At 64.6% G+C, this 25,935-nt stretch overlaps 2 protein-coding genes across 2 annotated transcripts; both read left to right on the top strand.

The window, feature by feature from the left end:
* Positions 1-456: 456 nt before the first annotated feature.
* On the top strand, positions 457-11,618 carry LOC143171584 (hsp90 co-chaperone Cdc37-like). The gene is given in 12 exon segments (XM_076360635.1): positions 457-534; positions 537-616; positions 1,836-1,968; positions 1,971-2,115; positions 2,219-2,322; positions 2,815-2,930; positions 4,624-4,746; positions 5,707-5,889; positions 6,091-6,162; positions 6,280-6,425; positions 10,057-10,134; positions 11,549-11,618. Coding segments are annotated over 12 exon segments (1,203 nt in total). The 5' UTR covers positions 457-515; the 3' UTR covers positions 11,553-11,618.
* On the top strand, positions 11,550-25,072 carry TYK2 (tyrosine kinase 2; the record flags this gene model as incomplete). The annotated part of the gene is made up of 21 exons (XM_076360662.1): positions 11,550-11,620; positions 11,763-11,975; positions 12,966-13,089; positions 15,312-15,456; positions 15,792-15,955; positions 16,182-16,566; positions 17,930-18,124; positions 18,375-18,532; positions 18,625-18,748; positions 18,882-19,077; positions 19,176-19,282; positions 19,703-19,879; positions 20,018-20,105; positions 20,265-20,392; positions 21,008-21,143; positions 21,537-21,688; positions 21,789-21,939; positions 22,902-22,999; positions 23,063-23,380; positions 24,407-24,599; positions 24,954-25,072. Coding segments are annotated over exons 2-21 (3,345 nt in total), but the record flags the coding sequence as incomplete, so codon positions are not given.
* Positions 25,073-25,935: the final 863 nt, after the last annotated feature.

Below are 25,935 nucleotides of genomic sequence, written 5' to 3'. Positions count from 1 at the left end.
TGTCCCTGTGCCACCACGTCCCTCTGTCCCCGTGTCCCCCTGTCCCCGTGTCCCTGTGCCACCACATCCCTCTGTCCCCGTGTCCCTGTCCTCATGGCCCCAGCCATGCGGCGCCTGCCCGCCAATGGGTCCCTGCCCACCCTCCCTGGCCGCAGGAGCCGGGCAGACCCTGCGTGAGGATCGAAGGGGGGGGGGCGCTCCCGGCCCCCCAGGCCTTGAGGCGTCGAGCGGGGGGGGAGGCCCTGCCCTCCCACCCCCCTCCCCGCCCTTTTCCGGCGTGCGTGTCTCTTTAAAACCCGCGCCATCTTTGTGCCGGGCGAGGCGGCCGCGCTGGCGCGTCCCTTGCGGGCCGCGCGCATGCGCGGAGGGAGGCGGGCGCAACCGGAAGGGCGCAAATAGACGGCGCGTCCGGAAGTGCGAACGTCGCGGGCGGAAGTAGGCGGGGAAGTAGGCGGGGCGGGCGCTGGAGGGTTCCAGAAGCGGCCGGCGGCGGCGGGCCCGGGGGCGGCCGCGCCATGGTGGACTACAGCGTGTGGACCACATCGAGGTCTCGGACGATGAGGACGAGACTCACCCCAACATCGACACCGCCAGCCTCTTCCGATGGCGGCACCAGGTGCGGCCCGCGGCCGCGCACCCAGCCCGCCCGCCCCGCCCCGCCCCGGGCCCGGCTTCCCCGGGAGGCCCGTTCCCATGGCGACGGGCCCCGGGATTCCCGGCCCCCTTCCCCCGTTGCCATGGCAACCAGCTCCAAGGACACCCCCCCCCCATGGGGAAGGAGGGGGGTTCCCCCCGTTCCCAGGGCGACAGGCCCCGGGGCCCCCATGGGGGGGGGCTCCCCTGTTCCCATGGCAATCGGCTCCAGGACCCCCATGGGAGGGGGCTCCCCTGTTCTCACGGCGACCGGCTGCAGGAACCCCCATGGGGAAGGAGGGGGCTCCCCCCGTTCCCATGGCGACAGGCCCCGGGGCGGGGTGGGGGGGAACTCCCCTGTTCCCATGGCGACCGGCTGCAGGGACCCCTGGGGGGGGGGCTCCCCCATCCTCATAGCGACCAGTTCCCTGTGACACCCCCCCCTTCCCCTGGGCCCCCCTGTTTCCATGGCAACCAGCCCCCCCCCGCCATGTTCGGGGGCTCCCCGTTCCCCTGGGGAGCGGGCCGGGGGCTCCCCTGGGGGCACAGCCCCCACCCAGGCGGCCCCCTCAGGGTGCCGGGGGGACCCCTGGGCCCCTCTGGGGCCTGGACAGTCGAGGGCCTGGCCCCACACGTGTCCCCTGCCCTCCCCCCCCCTCCCCGGACCCTCCCCGTGTCCCCCTGGGGGAGGTGACGCCGTCCCCTGCCTGGGGCTGGAAGGACGGGGCCGGGCTCCCCTAACCGGCCCCCCCGGCTTCTCGCAGGGGGTTTCTCCAGCTCGGGAGGGGCTTGGGGGGGGACGGGGACACACACACACACACACGACTGCGTGGCCCCGCGCTCTCCGGGAGCCGGAGCGGACCGAATCCTCGGGGACTCGGAAGCCGCGGTATTCCCGGAGTCGGTCCCGATTTGGCAGGGAGAAGGGACGAAGCCGCTGCCCGAGCTCTTCCCTCCCGATTCCAAGAAAACGCTCCGGAGCTGCCTGGAGGGGCTTGAGTTTTTCCTCTAAACCGGGGTGTTTTGGGGACGTTGGTCTCCCCTCGTAGCAGCTCCTCGTGCTTCACCCTATTCCACAGGGATAACGGATCCGGGAGAGCGCGTGGGGCGTTCCCGCAGCGCGGCTAACGAGGCCGGGAAGGGCCGCGGGAGAGAGTTAACGATGTCCCCGCCGTCTCTCCCGCCGTCCTGTTCGCCTTCAGGCTCGAGTGGAGAGGATGGAGCAATTCCAGAAGGAAAAAGAAGAGCTGGATAAAGGATGCAGGGAATGCAAACGGAAACTCGCCGAGTGCCAGAAGAAAATGAAGGAGCTGGAGGTGTCGGATCCGGAGAGCGGGAAGGGGAGCTGGAGAAGCTCCAGGCCGAAGCCCAGCAGCTGAAGAACGAAGAGAAGAGCTGGGAAAACAAACTGGAGGAGCTGAAGAAGAAGGAGAAGAACATGCCCTGGAACGTGGACACCCTCAGCAAAGACGCTTCAGCAAGGTGGGTTTGGGGGAGCCCCTCCCCGTATCGTGCGTGTGTGTCCCCCCCCCGCTCCGGCCCCGAGTCGCTGGGCTGGCGGCTCACGTCCCTCCGCTCCCCAGAGCGTCTTCAACGTCAAACCGGAGGAGAAGGAAGAAACGGAGGAACAGAAAGAGAAGAAACACAAAACCTTCGTGGAGAGATATGAGAAGCAGATCAAACACTTCGGTGAGCGGCGGGCGGCGTTCGGGGGGCGGCACCCCCTTCCTGGGGCTGGGGGGGGGGGGGGGCACTCCCTGCGGCCATCGAGCTGGGGAACACCCCCCCCCCCCTTCCTCCTCCTCCTCCTCCTCCGCTGCCGGGAGCGGCTGGGAAGTCGCTCGCCCGCGTGAAGAATTGACGATTTGACGCCTTTTTCCGCGAGGTTTTGGTGATTTGTTTGGGGTTTTGGTTTTTTTTTTTCGCCTGCTCGCCCGGCCCGGGCGAAGCTTCGTGCGTCGCCTTCGTTAGTCGCAATTTTGGGGGGGGTGTGTGTGGGTGTGTGTGTGTTTAATTTAACCTCGGATGAGTCCCCTCTCCCTCTGCCACCCCCCCCACCCCTCTTTTTTTTTTTTTTTTGTTCCTTTTTATGTTGCTGACGAGGTTTAGAGGCCGTTGTTTTTTTTTTTTTAAACGGGCGCAAAACCTTCCTCCGCTAACTGGGGCTGCCCTGCTTTGAAGGGATGCTGCGGCGCTGGGGAGACAGCCAGAAATATCTCTCCGACAACCCTCACCTCGTTTGCGAGGAGACGGCGAATTACTTAGTCATCTGGTGCATCGATCTGGAGGTGGAAGAGGTGAGGAAACCGGGATGAGACCCTCCCCGCCGGTTTTTTGTGCCGGGCCTGCCTTGCCCTCGCCTCGCTGGCCTTTTCTGCCGCGGGGTCGATTTGCTTTTCCTGCCCGGGAATGGGGGGAAATTGGAGAACGGGGGAATCGTTTGGGTCGGAAAAGACCTTAAGGCTCATCGAGTCCCCTCGTAACCGAAAACGACCGGAGTCCAGCCCTAAACCGCATCCCTCGGCGCCGCGTCCACGCGCCTTCTAAACCCCTCCGGGGACGGCGACTCCACCGCTGCCCCGGGCAGCCCGTCCCGGTGCTCGACAACCCTTTGGGGAAGGAATTTCTCCCGCTATCCCACCTAAACCTCCCCGGGCGCAACTTGAGGCCGTTTCCTCGCGTCCCCTCGCTCGGGACGAGGGCCCGACCCCCCGCCTCGTCGCAACCTCCTGCCAGGTCGTGGCGGAGAGCGAGGGGCTCTCCCCTCGGCCTCCTTTTCTCCGGGCTAAACCGCCCCGGCTCCCTCAGCCGCGTCTCTTGTTCTCCAGACCCTTCGCCGGCTTCGCCGCTCTTCTCTGGACGCACAGTCCCACCTCGAGCCCCGCAGAGCCGGGGCGGGAGCTCACGGGCGGTCGGGTGGGAAGGGACCTCGGAGCTCATCCAGTCCAACACCCCCCCCCTGCCCCCAACCCGCGGGCGGGGACGTCTTCGCCCCCATCGGGTCGCTCGCAGCCCCCTCCGACCTGACCTTGAACGTTTCCAGGGAGGGGGCACCCACCGCCTCTCCGGGCGAGCCGGGCCGGCCTCTCGCCACCTCGGCGTAAAGAATTCCGGCCTTGGGTCCGGTCTGAATCTCCCCTCTCTTCGTTCGGAACCGTTCCCCCTCGGCCCCGGGGCTACGGGCCCGACCGAGAGCTCTGTCCCCGGCTCTTATCGGTACCGAAAGGCGCGGTAAGGTCTCCCCGGAGCCTTCTCCTCTCCCGGCCGAACACCCCCGGCTCTCCCAGCCTGGCCTCACGGCAGAGGGGTTCCAGCCCTCGGATCCTCTCCGTGGCCGCCTCCGCGCCCGCTCCGACAGCTCCGGCTCTTTCCTGCGCTGCGGAACCCGGAGCTGGAGGCGGAATTCCGGGGCGGGGGGGGAGGGGGGGGATCCTTTCGGTTGGAAAAGACCTTTGAGGTCGTAGAGTCCAACCGCGAAGCTAACGCTGCCCGTCCAAGCGCGGGACTGGTGGGGGGGGCGCAGAACCCCCCCCCCTCCCCTCTTCCCAAACCGGTAGCGTTGTGTGGGGTTGCGGCGACCCCGGTGCCGGATCCGGCGTCGAACCTGGTTGAATCTTGTCCCCTTGGCCTCGACCCCCCCCCCACACCCCCTCGTTGATCCAGCCTGTCCGGATCCCTTCCCTTGGGATCTACCCTCGAGCTGACCCACGCTCCCGCCCGACTCGGGTGTCGTCCACAAACTTGGGGTGCACTCGATTTTTTTGGGGGTTGTCTGTCCCCCCCCCCCCCCCCCCGACCGCCCGCCGGCATTTCTCCCGCCCCCCCACCCCAAAAAGGGGTTGGGAACCAGCCCCCCCCCCCCCCCCATTTCCTCCGACCTCCCTGAGGAATGCGGAGATGGGGGAATTTGGCCTCACGTCCCTTCCCCCCCCCCCCCCCCCCCCGTGTCCCCCCCCCCTGTGTGTGTGTGTGTCCCCCCCCCGCCGGCAGAAACACGCCCTGATGGAGCAGGTGGCCCACCAGACCATCGTCATGCAGTTCATCCTGGAGCTGGCCAAGAGCCTGAAGGTCGATCCCAGGGCTTGTTTCAGGCAGTTTTTCACCAAAATTAAGGTGAGAACCGGGCTGGATGCCCCCCTCCTGCGCCGTCGTCCCCGTCCCCCCCCCCGGCGCCCCCCCTTTGTCCCCCAGGCAGGTGGTTTTCCGGCTCCCCGGCACCGCCGCGGCTTTCGGCAGCTTGGGGGTGGAAGAGATGCGGCCGGGTGGGAAGCCGGGGAGGGAAGAAATGGGGGTCTGGGGGGGGACAAATGGGGGTCTGGGGGGGAGAAATGGGGGTCCAGGGAGGAAAAATGGGGGTCTGGGGGGGGGAAATGGGGGTCTGGGGGGCACAAATGGGGGTCCAGGAGGAAAAATGGGGGTCTGGGGGGGGTCCAGGGGGAAAATGGGGGTCCAGGAGAAAAAATGGGGGTCCGGGGGACACAAATGGGGGTCTGGGGGGGTCCAGGGGGGACAAATGGGGGTCCAGGGGGGGAAATGGGGGTCAATGGTGGGGGAAATGGGGGGTCGGGGGGGGAATGGGGGTCAATGGGGGCACAAGTGGGGGTCTGGGGGGCACAAGTGGGGGTCTGGGGGGGAAAGTGGGGGTCTGGGGGGGACAAATGGGGGTCTGGGGGGTCCGGGGGGATGACAAATGGGGGTTCAGGGGGGACAAAGGGGGTCAATGGTGGGACAAATGGGGGGTCCGGGGGGGAAAATGGGGGGTCGGGGGGGGGAATGGGGGGTCAATGGGGGGACAAATGGGGGTTGGGGGGGGAATGGGGGTCCGGGGGCGGGGAAATGGGGGTCCGGGGGTGGGGAAATGGGGGTCAATGGTGGGACAAATGGGGGGTTGGGGGGGGGAATGGGGGTCCGGGGGCGGGGAAATGGGGGTCGGGGGTGGGGAAATGGGGGTCAATGGTGGGACAAATGGGGGTTGGGGGGGGAAATGGGGGGTCCGGGGGCGGGGAAATGGGGGTCCGGGGGTGGGGAAATGGGGGTCCAGCAGGAGCTGAACGCCCCCCCCCCCCCCCCCAGACAGCGGACCAGCAGTACATGGAGGGCTTCAACGACGAGCTGGAAGCCTTCAAGGAGCGGGTGCGGGGCCGAGCCAAGGTGCGCATCGAGAAGGCGATGAAGGAGTACGAGGAAGAGGAGCGGCAGAAGCGGCTGGGCCCCGGCGGGCTCGACCCCGTGGAGGTGTACGAGTCCCTCCCGCCCGTGAGTACCGCCCCGCGCCCTCGGGGGTTCGGGTTTTGGGGGGGGGGGGGGGGGGAAGGGCTAAACCAGCAAAGTTGGGTCACGGTTTAACGTCCTGGAGGTGTGTGGGGGGGGGGGGAGGAGGGGGGGTCCTCGCGTGCGTGTCGTGTTCACGTCACCGTCACACACCCCCCCCCCCCCACTTTCTCTTCGGCCTCGCAGGAGCTGCAGAAATGCTTTGACGTCAAAGACGTCCAGATGTTGCAGGACACGATCAGCAAAATGGATCCCACGGTGAGGATTTCTTTTCCTCCCCCACCCCTGGGGGGGGGACACACACACGACACACACACGGGATGGACGACATCGTCGCGGTGTGTCGTCCCCCCCCCTTCCTCTTCCTCTTTCCAGGAGGCCAAATACCACATGCAGCGCTGCATCGACTCGGGGCTCTGGGTCCCCAACGCCAAGAGCGGGGAGGGAGCCGAGAAAGGAGGCGGCGAAACCCTTTACGAAGAAATTAAGAAGGAAAACGGCGACGAGGAGAAAGGAAATGCGTGAGCTGGGGGGGGCGGGGTGGGGGGGGGGGCAAAAAAAAACCCCCCATCCTGGCGTAAAGGCGAAAAAAACCGGTGTAAAGGCGAAAAAAAACCGGTGTAAAGGCTAAAAACCTGCTGTAAAAGCTAAAAAAACCTGGTGTAAAGGGGGGGGTCTCCCCCCGTCCCCCTCCATCTCGCACACACACACCCCCCCCCCCTTTACATGCCATAGACTCGTGGTGGCTTGTGCCCCCTTTCCCCCCCCCCCCCCCTTCCTCGGCCCTGGGGGGGGTTCGGGGGGGGTGGGGGGGAGGCGAAATGGCGGTTACCGCCGGGGGGGGGGGGGGGGGGCGGCGGTGGCTGTTGCGTTGAATAAAGAGAGATTGAAGAAGCCGGGTGTGGAGTGGGGGGGGGGGATGACACACACGACGCGATTTGGGGACGATTTGGGGACGGTGACGAGCCGGAGTCCTCCTGGGGGGGGTGGTACCCCCTGCCCCGCTGGCTCCTGGGGGGGGCGGAGGGTTCAGCCCCCCCTCCCCTGGCAGAGGGGGGGAAGGGATTTGGGGTGGGGGTCCCCCCCAGTCGGCTGGGGCCGCCTCTCCATCCAGCTGTGGCCCCCGGCTTGGATCCAGCTGTGAGCCCTTACAGCTCTGCCTCCAGTTTGGATCCAGCTGTGGGGGCCCCCCCCGCCTGGGTAGGAACCTGCCCTCATCCAGCTGTGAGCCGCGCCCCCCCCGCGGTTCGGATCCAGCTGTGCCCAGGGCTGTCCAGCTGTGCCCCCAGTTTGGGTCCAGCGGTGCCCCCGATCCAGCTGTGTCCTTGGCCCCGCCCCCTGGTTTGGGTCCAGCTGTGCCCCCTCTGGCCCCGCCCCTGGTTTGGGTCCAGCTGTGCCCCCTCTGGCCCCGCCCCCCGGTTTGGGTCCAGCTGTGCCCCCTCTGGCCCCCCCCCCTGATTTGGGTCCAGCTGTGCCCCCGATCCAGCTGTGCCCCCGGTTTGGGTCCAGCTCTGCCCCCCGATCCAGCTGTGCCCCCGGTTTGGGTCCAGCTGTGCCCCCTCTGGCCCCGCCCCCCAGTTTGGGTCCAGCTGTGCCCCCGATCCAACTGTGCCCCTGGTTTGGGTCCAGCTGTGCCCCCTCTGGCCCCCCCCCTGATTTGGGTCCAGCTGTGCCCCCGATCCAGCTGTGCCCCCGGTTTGGGTCCAGCTCTGCCCCCCGATCCAGCTGTGCCCCCGGTTTGGGTCCAGCTGTGCCCCCTCTGGCCCCGCCCCTCGATTTGGGTCCAGCTGTGCCCCCTCTGGCCCCGCCCCCCGGTTTGGGTCCAGCTGTGCCCCCTCTGGCCCCGCCCCCCAGTTTGGGTCCAGCTGTGCCCCCGATCCAACTGTGCCCCTGGTTTGGGTCCAGCTGTGCCCCCTCTGGCCCCGCCCCTCGATTTGGGTCCAGCTGTGCCCCCTCTGGCCCCACCCCCTGGTTTGGGTCCAGCTGTGCCCCCGATCCAGCTGTGCCCCCAGTTTGGGTCCAGCTGTGTCCCTGATCCAGCTGTGCCCCCTGGTTTGGGTCCAGCTGTGCCCCCGATCCAGCTGTGCCCCCCGGTTTGGCTCCAGCTGTGCCCCCTCTGGCCCCGCCCCCCGGTTTGGGTCCAGCTGTGCCCCCTCTGGCCCCGCCTCCTATTTTGGGTCAGCTGTTGCCCCGCCCTCTCCCCTCCCGCTCTCAGGCTCCTCCCCCTCCCCGCTCGGCAGCCAATAGCCGCTGCCGCCGACCCTCGCCGGGGAGGGGCCGCGCTCCGCGCCCCGCCCATGGGGCGAAGGCGTGTGGGCGTGGCGGCGGCGGGCCAATGGCAGCGCGCGTCTCTCGGGCCCAATGGGAGGCGGCGGCTCTGCGGGGCGGAGGGAACCGGAGCGGCGGCCGGGCCGGCGGGGAGCGGGGCCCGGTACGAGCCGGGGGGGGGGCCGGGCCGGGGGGGGCCGGTGTGTGCGGGGCTGGGGGGCCCGGGAGGGGCGAGGGACGAGGGCTGGGGGTCGGGGCCTGCGGGGCGGGGGCCCGTGGGGAGCGTCGGGGCCTGTGGGGTGAGGGGCGGGGGTGTCCGGGCCTGTGGGATCGGGGAGCTGGGGGGGGGGGAGGTGTCAGAGGCTCTGGGGGGGGGCTCTGAGGATGTGTGGGGCTGGGGGTGTCAGGATATGTGGGGCTCAGAGACTCGGGGTGGGGGTCCAGGATCTGTGGGGCTGGGGGCGTCGGGATCTGTGGGGCTAGGAGGCTCAGGGGTAGGGGTCAGGGCGTGGGGGGCTGGGGGTGTCAAGGTGTGTGGGGCTCAGAGACTCGGGGTGGGGGTCCAGGATCTGTGGGGCTGGGGGCGTCGGGATCTGTGGGGCTAGGAGGCTCAGGGGTGGGGGTCAGGGCGTGGGGGGCTGGGGGTGCCAAGGTGTGTGGGGCTCGGAGACTCGGGGTGGTGGTCTCAGGATATGTGGGGCTGGGGGCGTCGGGATCTGTGGGGCTAGGAGGTTCGGGGTGGGGGTGTCAGGATATGTGGGGCTAGGAGGCTCAGGGGCGGGGGTCACAGGATCTGTGGGGCTGGGGGTCTCAGGATCTGTGGGTCTAGGAGGCTCAGGGCTGGGGGTCAGGGCGTGGGGGGCTGGGGGTGTCAGGATGTGTGGGGTTAAGGGGCTCCGGGGTGGGGGTGTCAGGCTCTGTGGGGCTGAGGGTCTCAGGATGTGTGGGGCTAGGAGGCTCAGGGGTGGGGCTCAGGGGCTGTGGGGGCTCGGGGGCTGTGGGGCTGGGGGCCCCGGCGCTATGGGGCATGTGGGTGCCTCAGCAAAGCTGAGGGGCTTTGGGGTGGGGCGTCAGGGTACCTGAGGTTGGAAGGCGGTGGGGGGGGTCAGGATGCGTGGGGCTGGGAGACGTGGAGGGGCTGGATGCGTGGGGCTGGGGCGGGGGGGGGGGGGGGGCGGTCCTGGATGTGTGGGGCTGGGAGGGGGGGGACGGGAGGGGGGACACGGTTGCCTGGCGTTAGGCCTTGGCTGCCCGCGGGAAGGGGCGCCGGCACCAACCGGCAGCTGCCCGCCTTCCCCTCCCGCCGTCCCCCTGCCACCGTGGGGCGGGTGGGCCCCGCTGCCCCCGCGCTTCCGCCTTTCCCTTCGCCCTTTCCCGGCCAGCCCCGGACTTTGCACCCCGTTTAACGCCGCCCCACGACCAAGGACCGCCGCCGCTTTTAGCTCTCGGGGGGGTGGTGGTGGTGGGGGGGCGGCCTCTTCCAGCCTCTCGCGCCGGGCGATGCCGGTGGCCGGGCGGTTTTCTGCCCCGCCGCCTCGGGAACGCGCAGAAAACGCGCGTGTACGCCGCTCTCCGCTCAAAAACACGGGGGCAGGGAGCAAACGGGGGCCGGCGGGCGCCGTTAGCAGCACGGGGCTGTGACCGGAGGCTCGAGGGGCTGCGGCTTGACTCTGTGCGTGTGTGTGTGTGTGTGTGAAACCCCTCCGAGAGGCTGAAACGGGTCAAAATCTATCCCAGGTGATGACCCGAGTCCTCGGCGTGGCCGAGCGCGTGCGGATCTGGAGCGGAGACGGGCGAAATCCTCACCGGCCGCGTCTTTCGGGAGCGCGGCCGTGCTGAGGTTGCAAGGCACGGCTCGTAACTCGCTTCCCCTCTCCCCACCAGGCCTGTGCTTGGAGCCCGCGACGCCCGGGTGGAAGAAACGGTGACGGCGGAGGCCGAAATCGGGGTGAAATCGGGAAGGTTTGTGCCCTGAGGCGTCAGCATTTGCCCCCGTTACGAGTAACGGCGGGGGGGGGAAGGTTGGATCCTGCTGCGCGAGGATCGCTCCGGGCTTTTCCAGGGGGTTTGGTGGAGGGTTTGTTTTGTTTGCCAACCTGTCGCTTGGGGAAATCCAAATCGTTTCGGAGCCCGTTTTTCCACCCCGACTCAAATTGCGGAGCCCTCTCGCCCTGTCCGCTTGTCGGCACCGAGCTCGGATGCCAAAATAAAAAAGCCTTTGAAAGGTTATTTCTAACTCGTTTTCGGGGGTGCTGAGCTCCCGCCGACCCGCTTCAGGGTGCTGCGACCAGTTCGGCCGGCTTCCCCTGGTTTTTCCGAAACGAGGAAGCCGACGGAGCGGGCCTCCTCTTTCGGATTCCGCTCTCCTCCCGAGGAGGGAATTGGGGGAAATCTGCCAAGGTTTGGCTTCGGGATCTTTCCGCGCCTGCGGGCGGAAGCTGAAGTAATGCCGTCACGTGCTTCGCCTTGGGAGGATCGGGAGAGGCGCTTTCCTGAGGGGGGAAGACCCCCGCCCCGGCATAAAATTCCTGGAAAAAGGGGCTTCTTTCGGTATCTCTCGTGGGGTGGTTTGGTTTTTTTTTTTTTTGTACCCCAGCCAAACGCCGCCCCGCACCCAAAACAGCGGCTTTTTGGGGCGAGACCTGCTTGTTTCGCCTCGCCGCTCGCTCCCCTGGCCGTTGGGCTGGGGGAAACCCTCGTGGCGGGGACGTGGGGAGCAGGGCGCGATGCTCGAGGCGGCTTTTGAACCACCACCCCCCCCCCGGCCCCCCCCCAAAGTGCCGGGGTTTAGCTCCGCAGGTTGGTTTCCTTCACCGTATCGCCGGGGTGGCGGCGTTGGGCCGATCCCGTCCCCCGGCGGGAGATAGAGCCGCCGGGTCCTTCTCCCCGCGTCGTGTTCGGCGTCGATACGGCGCGGCGAAGCTGGTTTGGTTTTTTTTTTTTTGGGTGGGGTGGAGTGGGGAGGTGTGGGGGTGTGGTGCCGCTTCGGCGCGGCTCTCTCGCAGCCCCGGGTTCGTTTAAAAGGCGAAAAGCCCTGCCCGGCGGCGCGGCGAGCGCGCGGCGAGCTCGCCAAGCCGAGAGAGCCAGGGCGCCTGAGAGTCCTGGCCCTGAGCGAGAGCTCCCTGCGGTGTTTACCGCCATCGGAGGAAGTCGAGCCGCGGCAGTGAGATCTGGTTTGGCCTTCGTCAGCAAAAAAAAAAAGAGCCGGGGAAGAGGCGCCGGATTTTGCCGGGAGAGACCGCGGAGAAGAGCGGGGCGGGGCGGGGTGGGGAGCGATGCCGGCGCTGCGGTGTGGGGAGGCACGGAGGGATCCGGCTTTCCCGGTCTCACCGACGGATCGCTTCCCCCCCCCTCCCTCCCTCCCTCCCCGCCCCAGGTGACAACAGCCCCCATCCCGCGCCGCCGCCTTCGGAGATCGGCACCGAGTTATGCTTCATCTGACGGCGAGGTGCGTAAAACCCCGGCGTCGGGGCGGAGGGCGCCCGGTTGCCCGACCGGGAGGGACCGGTGGCGGGGCGCTCCGTGCTTTGCCAACGCTCGTTTTTATTTATTTCACTGGGTTTGGGTTCCTCCCCCCCCCCCCCCTGCAGCTGGGGCGTCTTCGGGGGCCGTCGCCATGTCTCTGTGCCAATGCGCGGTGAAGCACAGCGAGTCGGACGCCGAAGGCTGTTGCTTCTCGGCGAGCGGCGGCTTGAAGGTTTGCCTGCACTGGAGCGGCGAGGAGGAGCGGGAGCGGTGCCAGACCTACGCCCGGGGCACGCTCAGCGCCGAGGAGATCTGCATCGACCTCGCGCGGAGGATCGGTGAGCGCCGGGGAACTCTCTCTCTCTCTCTTCTGAGACCTCAATACCCAACCGGCTTGTGTCCTGCGTCCCGGCGCTGAGAAATTTCCAGTTTCCCAATCTCCGGGACCGTCTAAGCTGTTTTAGCCGATAAATCCGGGCTCTCGGGTTGTTTTTAAGAAGCAGCTTCCCGCTAACCGGCCGTTGGCAAATCCTCCCGTTGGAATTTGGGCATCCCCCCTCGCTCCGGAGTCCCTGAGCAGCCGGGTGGGATGACTCTACCCGGAGGCTCAAGGCCGACGGGTCCGTGAGTTATTGGAGCGTGATGAGTTGAAAAGCAATTACTTCACCTCCGCTCATCAGCGTCCCCGTTTAACGAGCGCTCCGCCTCCCCTCGCCGTGGATTTCTCCCGGCGGAGCCGCAGAAATCGCGCCGGGCACCTCCCCCTGGGCTCTTCCCGGTCTGAGGGGCCGGTTCGCAGCCGTGTGGGTTTGAATTAAGGGCAGCTGATGTCTCCTTTTAACCGCTGGGAGAAGGTTTTAGCTCTCGCCTAAGGTTTAACCGGCAAATCCCTCTTGATTCAGGTTTCCCATGGGTTTTATTAACTCCCCTTCCCCTCGCCGCAGTCTGAGCAGCTCCGCGCGGCGGTTTATTGGGAAGAAAAACTGCTGAGGCTCCCCTGGCCAGCTGGCTTTCCCCGAGCGCGCCAGAAGGCCGGCAGGCACGCGGCGTCTCGCTTAAATGGCATTTTTTTAAAGACTATCCTGCCTCTGACATTTGCGAGCGGGGCCGAGGAGGACGCCTCGGTCCCCGGAGGTGGGGTGTCGGCAGCGGGGAGGGGGTTGCGCTGCCGGTAGAACGGAGGGGTTGGGAGTGAAGAAAAGGGGTTTTTTTGGGGGTGGGGGGGGTGGGGGGGGTGGTGGGGTGGTTTCCCCCCTCCCCTCCCCTACATCAGCTGTGAATTTTTACGGGCTCGACGGCACCTGACGGCGATCGTCTTCTCTTCGCAGGCATCACGCCGCTGTGCTACAGCCTCTTCGCCCTCTACGACACCCAGAGCCGAGTCTGGCTCCCGCCCAACCACCTCTTCAAAATCGGCAAAGACACCAACCTCAACCTGCTTTTCCGCATGAGGTGAGGCCGCTTCCCTTCCCCCCACCCCCCACCCCCCCCCACCCCGGCTCCGTCCCCCTGCTGCCCCGTTTTTCGGAGCCGAGCCCTGCGGAGCAGCCGAGCTCCTCTTGCTTGCGGAGCAGAGACGTGCCGGGCTTTAATAGGGCTGCGCTGGAAATAACGCCGCTTGCTTTTCCGCTTCCCGCCCTCCGCCGCGTTACCTGTTTCCAGATTCGCCTGGAAAACGTGTGCGGAGGTTGGCGCGGGGTCGGGGAGCTGAGCGAACTCAGCGGGGCTCGTCTAAATCGGACTCGGAAGGATTAAAGGAGGAACGGGACGCGTTTGGAGCCCCTGCCTCTCCTTCGGCGCGGAAAAATTTCATTTCCCTGTTCCCGATATTCCGCCGCTTTTCGCCCCGCGTCTCTCCCCGGTTGATCCAGCCCGTGCTCCCCCTTCTCGGCTCCGTCCCCGAGCGGGACAATCTGAGAGGGGCTCCCTCCCCTCTGAAGTCTTTTGAGACCGACAGCGAAACGCCCGAGGGCCTCTCTGAGTGAGCCCAGGGCTGCGGCGTCGCCGGGAAGGCGACGGCTGGGGTTTTTCTGTAGATGTCTCTGCGAGATGCTCGGGTTCCCTGGGGATGACGGGGACGGCGATCTTCGTGTTTCCTCCCGAAACGTTGCCGCTGGCGTTTTTATTAGGAGACCTTTTTCAGGCCGGTTTTGTTGGGGTTTGGGTTGTGTGGTGGTGGTGGTGGGGGTTGTTTGGTTTTTTTTTTCATGGTGAGTCGTAGCGAAGGTAAAAGCGAGGGAGAAACGGAAAACCTGGTTTGGAGATGTATTAGCCTGTGTTACACGGCTTGCAATACCTCCTCCTTCCTGGGGAACCGCGGCGTACCGAGCCGTGGCCTCTCTCCGCAGCCGGCCGTTGCGCCGAACGCAACCCAGGCAGCAGAAAATGGTCTCCGAGGCGCCGCGCCGGCTCGCCGCGAGTCCGCCGTGCCTCGCCGGGACGTCGTCGTCGTCGTCGTCGTCGCGTGCGCGGCTGCGCCCTGTTGTCCGAGGAGGCTTGAAATGGTGGCCGTGGGAGCCACGCTTCCCGGTGTGCCAGGAGGGAGGCTTCGAGTCCTCGTGGCCAACACCTCCGCATCCCTCGGCCCCGGTGCGCCGTGATCCGTAGCTCTCCGACCGCGGATAAAGTCGGGGAGCTCTGGCTTTTTGAGCCAGAAAGTCCTTTTCCTTCGGCTCTGGTTTCGAGGCAGCTCGGCTGGCGCCGGCGCCTGCGGCACCAGCACCGAAATAACCCCGGCGCGTTAACCGCAGGCGGAGATGCGGCTTTGGGGGTTGGGCGAGGGGAACAGAAACTCCCTCTGCCCGCAGAGCTCTCTTCGTGCCGGCGTTCTGGGTTTTTTTTTTTTTTTTTAGATGTGGCGGTCGGAGGGACGCTCCTCGCCCCGGCTGCTCTCCGTTTTTCGGAGCCCCTGGGCTCCAGCGGCAGGAAAGCTCGGCGCGGAGCAAGCCGGGCTGCGAAACGGCGTTGTGGGGAGCGGTGCCGCTTAAAGAGGCGTTTGCAGGTCGGGCTCGGTTGCAGCCACGAGTTAATTAGGGTCCCTTTGAGGAAGCTCTGCCGAGGGGGGTGTATTCCGTCTGCTGTACGGCACAGCTGGGCGTAAAACGTGGTGGAGAAAAGCTTAAAGGAACCGGTTTTGGTGGCGGGAAGCGGTTGCTTCCCCTTTGCCTCCCGGCGTCAGGATCGTCGCCTTGCGCTCAGGTCGCGTTTGCTGAGGACGTGGCCGACTCTGGCGTCGGCGATGGGGTTTCAAGAAGTTCGGCTCCTAAAAAAAACCCAAACAAACCCCAAAACCCACCGCTCCGAGCCGGGAGCGTGACCCCCGGCTGGGCTGGGGTGGGACAGACCTCTCTGCTCTGGCTCTGCCGGTCCTTTCCCCGTCCTCTGGAGACAGCCGGTGACAAAACCTCGGCAAAAACCCTCTTTGGGAGCCGGCTCCGGTCCCCCGGCGGCCCCCGGGCACGGGGCAAGCGGCCGCGCCGGGTGGAAGGGGCGGATTTACGGGTGAAACAAACCTCGAGCAGGTCCAGGGCAGGCGCCGGACCCAGGTTTGGCTTTAGAGGCAAACCCAGGGCGTCCTTTTCGGCCGCCCTCGGCTGCGAGAGAGGACGGGGGACAGACCACAGCCCTCCCGTCCCCACGTGCGAGCGCCGTTCTCCTCGCCTCCTCCCCTCCAGGTACTACTTTCGGAATTGGCACGGGATGAACGACAAGGAACCGGCGGTTTATCGCAACGTGCCCCGACAGAGCGACTCCCCCGACGAGAAGCTGCAAGGAGGAGCCTTGCTTGACAAATCGTCCTTCGAGTATCTGTTCGAGCAGGTAATGAACCCGGCTGACGGGCCGGCGGCTCGGTCGCGCCTGGAGTTGTGGGGAACCTGGGTGATTTTTCTTGATCCGGCCGGATTCGGCTCAGCCCTGTTGGCAGGATCTGGGTTTCCATCTGCCAGGGCTTTGTTTAAAGGACAGACACAGCTGTAGTTTTGCCCTCGGAAAGCCTTTGTCCTGCTTGAAGCCTCCCTGGGAGGCCGGGAGCCGAGCCGAGGGGGATCCCCTTACACCTTTAAAATAAAAAAAAAGACAAGAAAAAGCGCTCCGGAAGTCAGCGCGGGGTCTTTTTTCCCCCCCCCCTTTATTTCACTTTTTCTCATCAATAGGGGAAATTTGAATTCATCAACGACGTCGCGTCGTTGAAAGACCTCCAGACCGAACAGGAGATCCAGAGGTTCAAGAACGAAAGCTTGGGCATGGCCGTGCTTCACCTCTCTCACATCGCCATCAAAAAAGGCATCTCCCTTGAGGAAGTGGCCAGAAAATACAGGTGACTGCTTGGCTTCGCAGCCTCGCGGCCGGGGACTTTCTGCTCTGCGGTTGTCTGAAGGGTTTCTTCTGGTTTCTCACCCTCTTTCCTCTCCGTCCTCCTCACCGGGAGCGAGTCTGGGGCTGGTTTAGGTGATGGAGAGATCGGTTGCGGCTCCTCCGGCTGCGTGTTTTGCCGTAGGCGCCCGTGAGGTCTTGCTTGACCAGTTCTTCCTTCCCTCCCGCAGCTTCAAGGACTGCATCCCGCGGTCCTTCTACCGCCAGATCCAGCAGAACAACTACCTGACCAAATTCCGCATGAAAAACGTCTTCAAGAAGTTTGTGCAGCGTTTCCAGCGGCACACGGTCAGCACCGGCAAGCTGACGGTGCAGGACATCATGTACAAATACCTGGCTACCTTGGAGCACCTCGCTCCTCGCTTCGGGAGCGAGCTCTTCCCCGTGCTCTCCTTGGAGACCTCCTCCGAGGGCGAGAAGGTGCAGCTGTACGTCAACGGGGGACATTCGCAGCTGGAGCTCGGGCACGCGCTGCTCCCCAAGGACCGACCTGTCACCCATGAAGTCCTCGTCGCCGGCACGAGCGGCATCCAGTGGCGGCCCGTGCCCGTAGAGGTAGGTCGGCGCTCGCGCTCCCCGCCGCTGGGTGGGAATCATAGAATCGTTAAGGTTGGAAAAGACCTCCAAGATCATCGAGTCCAACCGTTGACCCAACACCACCATGCCCACTAAACCATGTCCCTCAGCACCTCGTCTACACGTCTTTTAAATACCTCCAGGGATGGGGACTCAACCCCTTCCCTGGGCAGCCTGGTCCAATGTTTAACCACTCTTTCAGTAAAGACATTTTTCCTCACGTCCAATCTAAACCTCCCCTGGCACAACTTGAGGCCATTTCCTCTCGTCCTATCGCTTGTTACTTGGGAGAAGAGACCGACCCCCACCTCGCTACAACCTCCTTTCAGGTGGTTGTAGAGAGCGATGAGGTCTCCCCTCAGCCTCCTCTTCTCCAGGCTGAACAACCCCAGTTCCCTCAGCCCCTCCTCATCAGACTTGTTCTCCAGACCCCTCGCCAGCCTCGTTGCCCTTCTCTGGACACGCTCCAGCACCTCGACGTCCTTCTTGTAGTGAGGGGCTCAAAACTGAACACAGTGTTCAAGGTGCGGCCTCACCAGGGCCGAGTACAGGGGCACGATCACTTCCCTACTCCTGCTGGCCACACTATTTCTGATACAGGCCAGGATGCCATTGGCCTTCTTGGCCGCCCGGGCACACTGCCGGCTCATGTTCAGCCGGCTGTCGACCAGCACCCCCAGGTCCTTTTCCGCCAGGCAGCTTTCCAGCCACTCTTCCCCAAGCCTGTAGCGCTGCGTGGGGTTGTTGTGGCCCAAGTGCAGGACCCGGCACTTGGCCTTGTTGAACCTCATACAGTTGGCCTGGGCCCATCGATCCAGCCTGTCCAGGTCCCTCTGCAGAGCCTTCCTACCCTCGAGCAGATCAACGCTCCCGCCCAACTTGGTGTTGTCTGCAAACCGAGGGTGCACTCGATCCCCTCATCCAGATCCTTGATAAAGATACTGAACAAGGCCGGCCCCAGTACTGAGCCCTGGGGAACACCGCTCGTGACCGGCCGCCAACTGGATGTAACTCCATTCACCACAACTCTCTGGGCCCGGCCGTCCAGCCAGTTTTTTACCCGGCGCAGAGTCCGCCTGTCTAAGCCGTGAGCCGCCAGCTTCTCGGGGAGAACGCTGTGGGAGACGGTGTCAATGGGAAGAGCCGTTCCCATCCAAATCCCGTCCCACGCCGGCTCCTTTCCCTTAGCTCCTGCTCCTGGGCTTTTCCTCGGGCTCTCCGGGCACCCCGAGTTCCTTTCCAGCTTATCCCAGTTTGGCCAGTAGCCATCACCAGCTAGCGGTGCCCTTTCCCGGCGGTCGGAAGGGTTGGAACCGATGCCTTTGCTTCTCCGCCTCTGCAGAACGTCGAGAACTTCTCCCATCGTGGATATTTTGGGAGGAAGAGCAGAAACAGAGAGCTGGAGCCCAAGGGGCCGACTCAGCCGGCGGAGCGGAGCGAGCCGAAATGGGCCCATTTCTGCGATTTCCGGGAGATCACGCACATTGTCATCAAGGACTGTAGGGTCAGCATCAACCGGCAGGACAACAAGTGCCTGGTGAGTGGGGCTTGTTCTCTTCCAGCTGCCCCGCTGACCGTCTCGATGCAGGCGGGAGCCCGTAGTTGCCCTTCAGAGACCGGGAGGAGGCGGCGGCGCCGGGAAGAACGAGGATCTTTTCCGGGGTTAACGCCAGCAAGCGCGAGTTTTACGCCCTCCTCCTCGGGCTGGCGAAAAGGATAGGTGGATTTTGGGCTGCTCGCCCTCTGCCTCGGTGGCTTCTCACCCTGGTTCCCCTCCCTCTTTCCAGGAGGTGGTTCTCCCGTCCTCCGAGAGCGCGCTCTCCTTGGTCTCGCTGGTGGATGGTTATTTCCGACTCACGGCTGACTCCAGCCACTACCTGTGTCACGAAGTGGCGCCGCCGCGAGTCGTGATGAGCATCTTGAACGGCATCCACGGGCCCATGCAGTAAGCGGCATCTGCCCCGTGGGGGGCGGTGGGGAGGACGTGCCGCATCCTCGGGGCTTATCCGACGCCGTTCCCCTTTCTCCGGCTGCCAGGGAGGAGTTTGTTTTTGCCAAGCTGCGGCGGGAGGAGCAGGAGGAAGGGCTCTACATCATCCGCTGGAGCGTCCTTGACTTCAACAGGATGATCCTCTCCGTGGTGAAAAGGGGCCACCAGCAGGTAAGATGCGATTCCCAGTGCAGCTTTCCCGGGAACGGCGAGCTCCGGGACGTTAGGAACGAGCCGGGCCGCGCCTGGTCTGAGCTGCGTGACGGGGGAGCTGCGACGCCCGTCCTGACGCTCTCTTTCCCAGGCTCCCGGGGCGCAGCAGGGAGCCCTCAAGTACAGGCAGTTCCGGATCCAAATAAAAGGAAACTCCTTTGTGCTGGAAGGGTGGGACCGGGAGTTTTCCACTTTGCGGGAGCTCTTGGATGTACTCAAGGGCTGCACGCTCAAGTCTGGTGACGAAAGCTTCACGGTGAAGAGATGCTGTCCGCCCAAACCAGGAGGTACGAGGATGGGCGATCTTCCCTCCGTCGGACTCGAGGAACGAGGGCGTCCGGTAGTTTCTGGGGCTTTAGCGTACGTCCCTTCCCTCCTCTTGCAGAGATCTCGGACCTGCTGATCACGCGGAAGGTGAAGGATAGCGCGAAGCAGATCCTCAACCTCACCCAGCTCAGCTTCCACCAGATCCGCAAGAACGAGATCACTCAGGTTGCGTGCTCTGCCTTCCCGGGCAGCGGGGTTTACGGGAGGCTGCGGGTAAATACGTTGGCTGGAGGAGGCTGCTCTCCTGAGCCGGGGGGATGCTACCGCACCCCTGACGCCGCTGGCGCGGAGAGGAGAGAGACGTGGGGCAGTTAGCGGGTTTGGTTCGGCGCTTTATTCCTTCCCTCTCCAAGGAAGGGTGGGGGGGGGGAAAGAGCCGCGCAGAAGCAGCGGGGTCCGGGCGGGAGGCAGTTTCTTCCCTGCCACCCACAGCGGCGTGCGGAGGTGACGCAGAGGGAAGCGGGGAGAGCCGGCTCGCGCGTGCAAGGCCGAAAATTACACACACACCCACACACACACACACACCCCCCCGTGCACGCTGCCTGGGGGTCTTGACACCCGCGTGCCTTCTCCGTCTGCCTGCAGCGAGCCCACCTGGGGCAGGGCACCCGCACGAACATCTACGACGGGGTGCTGAATGTCTGCGGGACCGCCGGGGCCGACGACGAAGCTGAGTATTTCTCCACCGAGCAGAACAACAACAGCCGGGAGATGCACGTGGTCCTCAAAGTCCTGGACCCCAGCCACAGAGACATCGCCCTGGTGAGCCCCCCACCCTGCCCCCCCACCCCGGGCTGGGGAAGGGGAGGTGGGACGGAGCGGAAACCAGCTCGGAGCCGCTCTCTGGGTGCTCCGAGAGACCGTCCCCCTTCGTGACACCCTCTCTCCTCTCCCCCGCAGGCGTTTTTCGAGACGGCCAGCCTGATGAGCCAAGTGTCGCACGTCCACTTGGCTTTCGTGCACGGAGTCTGCGTGCGAGGCTCCGAGAGTAAGGATGGGGCTCTTCTTCCTCCCCCCCCGCCCCCCCCCCCCCCCCCAAACCCTTCGCCGCAGCCGGCCTCGCTTTGTGCCGGTGCCTTTTCCTCGGCCGCCGCCGAGCCGATGGGCTCCTGCGCCGGGCTGAGGGTAATATCTCCGTCTTCCCCAGATATCATGGTGGAGGAGTTCGTGGAACACGGACCTCTGGACGTGCTGCTGCGGAAAGAGAAAGGCCGGGTCACCGTGGGCTGGAAAATCACCGTGGCCAAGCAGTTGGCCAGTGCCTTGAGCTACCTGGTAATGGGCTGGGAGTTGGGTGTTTCCCCGGCGGGGAACCGTGCTGGAGATCACCTCCGAGCCCCTTTTGCTCCAGCTGCGCCCCTGGCTCTTGCCGGCAGCGTGGCGGGAAGGATCTGCCACATTTTCCTCTGCCCTCCGAGCAGATAGACAGATTTTTAGCGTTCACGTGCCCTGCCTGCCCCTCCCAAGACCCGTCCTCGCTCCCTCTTTTCCCGGAGGCGGGCGGCTGGGGTAGCACGCGTGAACTTCTTAACGCCGGATCCCGCCTCCCCGGCTTACGTTTTGGGGCCGCCCGAGCTGGGAAAGAGCCCCCGGGTGAGGACGCTGCCTTCCCCGCTCGCTTGGCTTCCGGACGGCGGCTTGGGAAAGCTCGCGAGCTGCTTGTGAGGGCGTGCGCCCCAGCCGCTGGGTAATCCTCCTGTTCCTTTTATTTCCGTCCCCCCGGCCCCGGATTTAGCTTTCTGCAAAAGGATAATGAGACGGGGAGGTGACACACGTAATTAGAGCCGGGAGTCCTGCGTTTTTATTTTCCGCTGGGGTCCGTAGGCGTGACCGTGTTCTGAGGCATCGGCGGGAGTTTCTCCAAGGCTTTGCGTCCCCTCGGTTTCGCAGGAGGACAAAAACCTGGTGCACGGCAACGTCTGCGCGAAAAACATCCTGCTGGCCAGGAAGGGGCTGGAAGATGGATCTGTGCCTTTCGTGAAGCTCAGCGACCCCGGAGTCAGCTTCACCGTGCTCTCTCGAGAAGGTATTCGGTCGTCCCGCGCTTGGACCGAGCAGGGCTGGGCCTGGGCTTGTTCCCAGCTGAAAATCTGGGTGGGGTTTTTTTATTTTCCCCTCCTGCGGCCCAGGTAGCTAATGAATAGCATGGGTCGTGCCTGAGCTCTTTCGGCAAGGTCTTGCCCGCCTTTCGGACCTTAATTTTGGCGATATATGGCGTTTCGAACGTGCGGGCATGCCAATTCTGTGACAGTGGCTGGTTTTGGCTTCAACCCTGCTGTCGGAGACGGTCCCACCGCGGCTCCCCGGTGGCTGGGATCCCGCTTCCCCCCCGCCCCCCCCCCCCAACCCCGCCGTGTTCGCGGGGGTCTCTCCGGCTGTATCCTCAGCAACGCCTGGCTTCGCCTTCCCTCTCCCAAAGAGCGCGTGGACCGGATCCCCTGGATCGCCCCGGAATGCGTCCGGGATGTGGGAAACCTCAGCACGGCGGCCGACAAATGGAGCTTTGGCACCACCTTGCTGGAAATCTGCTTCGACGCCGACGTCCCGCTCAAGGAGCGCACTCCTTCGGAGGTGACTTGCCTTCTCCTCTCCCTCCATCCCCCCCCGACTCCATCTGTTCCGGGATGGATCCGGCCCCGTTCGAGACCTGCTTTTCTTTCCTCGCTCCTAGAAAGAACGTTTCTACGAGAAAAGGCACCGCCTGCCCGAGCCGTCCTGCAAGGAGCTGGCCACCCTCATCTGTCAGTGCCTGAACTACACCCCCGTCGAGCGGCCGTCCTTCCGGACCATCCTGCGGGATCTCACCCAGCTCCAGCCGCACAGTGAGGCTCCGCAGCCGGGGGCGTCCCGCTTTTGGGGGGTGGGGGGGGGGTGGTTTACAGCCCCGTTGTTCCTCCTCCTCCCCCCCCTTCCCTGAATCGGTCGGGGGGCCTTGGCGGCGGCGGGGTGTGGGGCGGCTGTGGAGACCCTTTGGTCCTGGGTGAGGGGGGGCAAAAAGGGCCAGAAAAAGGGGGGGGGGGGGGGGAAAAGAAGGTTGAAAAAGGGCAAAAAGGCTAAAAAATGAAAGAAAGGTAAAAAGGGGGGGAAAAGGTAAAAAGGGGGGTGAAGGTAAAAAGGGGGGTGAAGGTAAAAAGGGGGGAAAAAGGCAAAAAAGGGAAAAGAAAAGGCAAAAAAAGGCAAGAAAAAGACCCCAAAAGGCAAGAAAAGGACCCAAAAAGGCAAAAAAAGACCCAAAAAGGCAAAAAAAAGACCCAAAAAGGCAAAAAAAGGCAAGAAAAAGACCAAAAAGGCAAAAAAGGGAAAAGAAAAGGCAAAAAAAGGCAAGAAAAAGACCCAAAAAGGCAAAAAAGGGAAAAGAAAAGGCAAAAAAAGGCAAGAAAAAGACCCAAAAAGGCAAAAAAGGGAAAAGAAAAGGCAAAAAAAGGCAAGAAAAAGACCCAAAAAGGCAAAAAAGGGAAAAGAAAAGGCAAAAAAAGGCAAGAAAAGGACCCAAAAAGGTAAGAAAAAGACCCAAAAAGGCAAAAAAAAGACCCAAAAAGGCAAAAAAGGGAAAAGGCAAAAAAAGGCAAGAAAAGGACCCAAAAAGGTAAGAAAAAGACCCAAAAAGGCAAAAAAGGGAAAAGAAAAGGCAAAAAAAGGGCAAGAAAAGACCAAAAAGGGCAAAAAGGTGAAAAAGGGAAAAGAAGAGGCGCTCTTTGGGCGCAGGGGTTGGGAGAGAAAATGCGCAGAGCCGTCCCTGCGGCGGGGCGACCTCCGCTCTCCCCTCAACCCCCTTCGTTTCCAGACCTCGTGGACGTCACCTCGGTGAACCCCGACTTCCCGGTGTCGGACCCCACCGTCTTTCAGAAGCGTTACCTGAAAAAGATTCGGGAGCTGGGGGAGGTGAGCGGCATCTTGAGATCCCCCCCGGCCCCGGAATTCCGCCTCCAGCTCCGGGTTCCGCAGCGCAGGAAAGAGCCGGAGCTGTCGGAGCGGGCGCGGAGGCGGCCACGGAGAGGATCCGAGGGCTGGAACCCCTCTGCCGTGAGGCCAGGCTGGGAGAGCCGGGGGTGTTCGGCCGGGAGAGGAGAAGGCTCCGGGGAGACCTTACCGCGCCTTTCGGTACCGATAAGAGCCGGGGACAGAGCTCTCGGTCGGGCCCGTAGCCCCGGGCCGAGGGGGAACGGTTCCGAACGAAGAGAGGGGAGATTCAGACCGGACCCAAGGCCGGAATTCTTTACGCCGAGGGCGGCGAGAGGCCGGCCCGGCTCGCCCGGAGAGGCGGTGGGTGCCCCCTCCCTGGAAACGTTCAAGGTCAGGTCGGAGGGGCTGCGAGCGACCCGATGGGGGCGAAGACGTCCCCGCCCGCGGGTTGGGGGCAGGGGGGGGGGGTGTTGGACTGGATGAGCTCCGAGGTCCCTTCCCACCCGAACCGCCCGTGAGCTCCCGCCCCGGCTCTGCGGGGCTCGAGGTGGGACTGTGCGTCCAGAGAAGAGCGGCGAAGGGTCTGGAGAACAAGAGACGCGGCTGAGGGAGCCGGGGCGGTTTAGCCCGGAGAAAAGGAGGCCGAGGGGAGAGCCCCTCGCTCTCCGCCACGACCTGGCAGGAGGTTGCGACGAGGCGGGGGGTCGGGCCCTCGTCCCGAGCGAGGGGACGCGAGGAAACGGCCTCAAGTTGCGCCCGGGGAGGTTTAGGTGGGATAGCGGGAGAAATTCCTTCCCCCAAAGGGTTGTCGAGCACCGGGACGGGCTGCCCGGGGCAGCGGTGGAGTCGCCGTCCCCGGAGGGGTTTAGAAGGCGCGTGGACGCGGCGCCGAGGGACGTGGTTTAGGGCTGGACTCTGGTCGTTTTCGGTTAACGAGGGGACTCGATGAGCCTTAAGGGTCTTTCCGACCCAAACGATTCCCCCGTTCTAAATCCCCGAAGGAGCCGATAACGATAAATCCCCGAGGGGCCACGGAGCTGATGGAGATCCCGAGGGCAGCTTAGTGGGGAGCGCGGAGGGGCTCGGAGCCGGTTCCCCTCCGTAGCAGGTTTTATCGTGGTGGCTTGCGCTGCTGCGTGATTCATACGTTCCGGTCGCCTTTGGGTGAACCAGCCTCTTTTCCGGACTGATTTCTAAAGAATCTGCATCTGGACGAGGGTCATAAGTCTTTATTTTTAATCTCTTTTCACCGAGGACTTCCCCTCTGTCCGAGGAGTTTGTTGACCCCCGGTGGAGAGCTCCCGGCGAGGCCGCTCCCGGGCGTGGGGAAAGCCGGGAAAGCTTCTCCTGGGCGGGATCCCAAATTCCGTGCCTTCTCCTTGCCAGGGTCACTTCGGCAAGGTGAGCCTGTATTGCTACGACCCCACCAACGACGGGACGGGGGAAATGGTGGCCGTCAAATCCCTCAAATCCGGCTGCAGCCAGCAGCTGCTGGCCAGTTGGAAGAGGGAGATCGAGATCCTCAAGACGCTTTATCACGAAAACATCGTCAAGTACAAGGGTTGCTGCAGCGAGCAGGGTAAGGCGGCCGGCGGGGGACGCGTGGTGGCTTTGGTGGCGGCCGCGGGGCGGTCGCTGTCTCTCCCGTGCGGGTTTTGCCCTCGGCGGCGGCGGCGAACGCCCGACGGCAGAGCCCGAGCTTGCCTTGTCGGGGGGGGCCCCCGGCGCCGGTGCTGCCGCGGGGACGCCGAAAACCCCCCGATTCCCCAAGATTTTTTCGGCAGCCAGCTAGCGAGGAAGGGGGGATCCCCTTCCTGGCAGAGGGCTGGGGTTTGGGTGCCCCTGGCTTGTTCCCCTCTCCCCACGGGGTTCACACGCCGCCGCCTTCCTCTTTCCTCCTCCTCCTCCTTCCTCCTCCTCCTTCCTCCTCCAGGGGAGAAGATCGTGCAGCTGATCATGGAGTACGTCCCCCTCGGCAGCCTGCGAGACTACTTGCCCAAGCACAACGTCAGCCTGGCCCACATCCTGCTCTTCGCCCAGCAGATCTGCGAGGTAAAGCCTAAACCTTCCCGGCCTCCCCCTGGGGCTCTGACACCCCCCCTGAAATGGCTCCGCCCCCCCCCCCCCCGAAATGGCTCCAACCCCCCCCCCCAAAATGGCTCCGACCCCCCCCAATGGCTCCGACCCTCCCGAAATGCCTCCGACCCTCCCTAAAATGGCTCTGATCCCCCCCCCCCAAAAGAGCTCCGACCCCCCCCCCAAAAGGGCTCCGACCCCCCCCAAATGGCTCCGACCCCCCCCCAAATAGCTCCGACCCCCCCCCAGTGGCTCTGGACCCCCTCCCAATTGCTCCGACCCCCCCCCACAATGGCTCTGATCACCCCCCAAAATGTCTCTGATCCCCCCCAAAGGCTCCGACCCCCCCCAAAATGGCTCTGGCCACCCCCCCCAATGGCTCTGGCCACCCCCCAATGGCTCCGACCCCCCCCAAAATGGCTCTGGCCACCCCCCCCAATGGCTCTGGCCACCCCCCAATGGCTCCGACCCCCCCACAATGGCTCTGACCCGCCCCGCAATGGCTCTGGACCCCCGGCCAATGGCTCCGACCTCCCCCAAGAGGCTCCAACCCCCCCCAAAATGTCTCTGACCCCCCCCCCAATGGCTCCGACCCCCCCCAAAAGCCTCCGAACCCCCCCGCAATGTCTCTGGACCCCCCCTAATGGCTCTGATCCCCCCCAAAAGGCTCTGACCCCCCCCAATGGCTCCAACCGCCCCCCCCCAAAATGGCTCTGACCCCCCCACAATGGCCCCGACCCCCTCCAAAAGGCTCTGACCCCCCCCCGCAATGGCTCTGGACCCCCCCCAATGGCTCCGACCTCCCCCCAAGAGGCTCCGACCCCCCCCAAAATGTCTCC

This window comes from Aptenodytes patagonicus, chromosome 28 (assembly GCF_965638725.1).
Source record: "Aptenodytes patagonicus chromosome 28, bAptPat1.pri.cur, whole genome shotgun sequence".
In the NCBI taxonomy this organism is placed as follows: domain Eukaryota; kingdom Metazoa; phylum Chordata; class Aves; order Sphenisciformes; family Spheniscidae; genus Aptenodytes; species Aptenodytes patagonicus.
The sequence above is the reverse complement of the archived record's forward strand: the minus strand, read 5'-3'. Positions and strand labels throughout refer to the sequence as shown.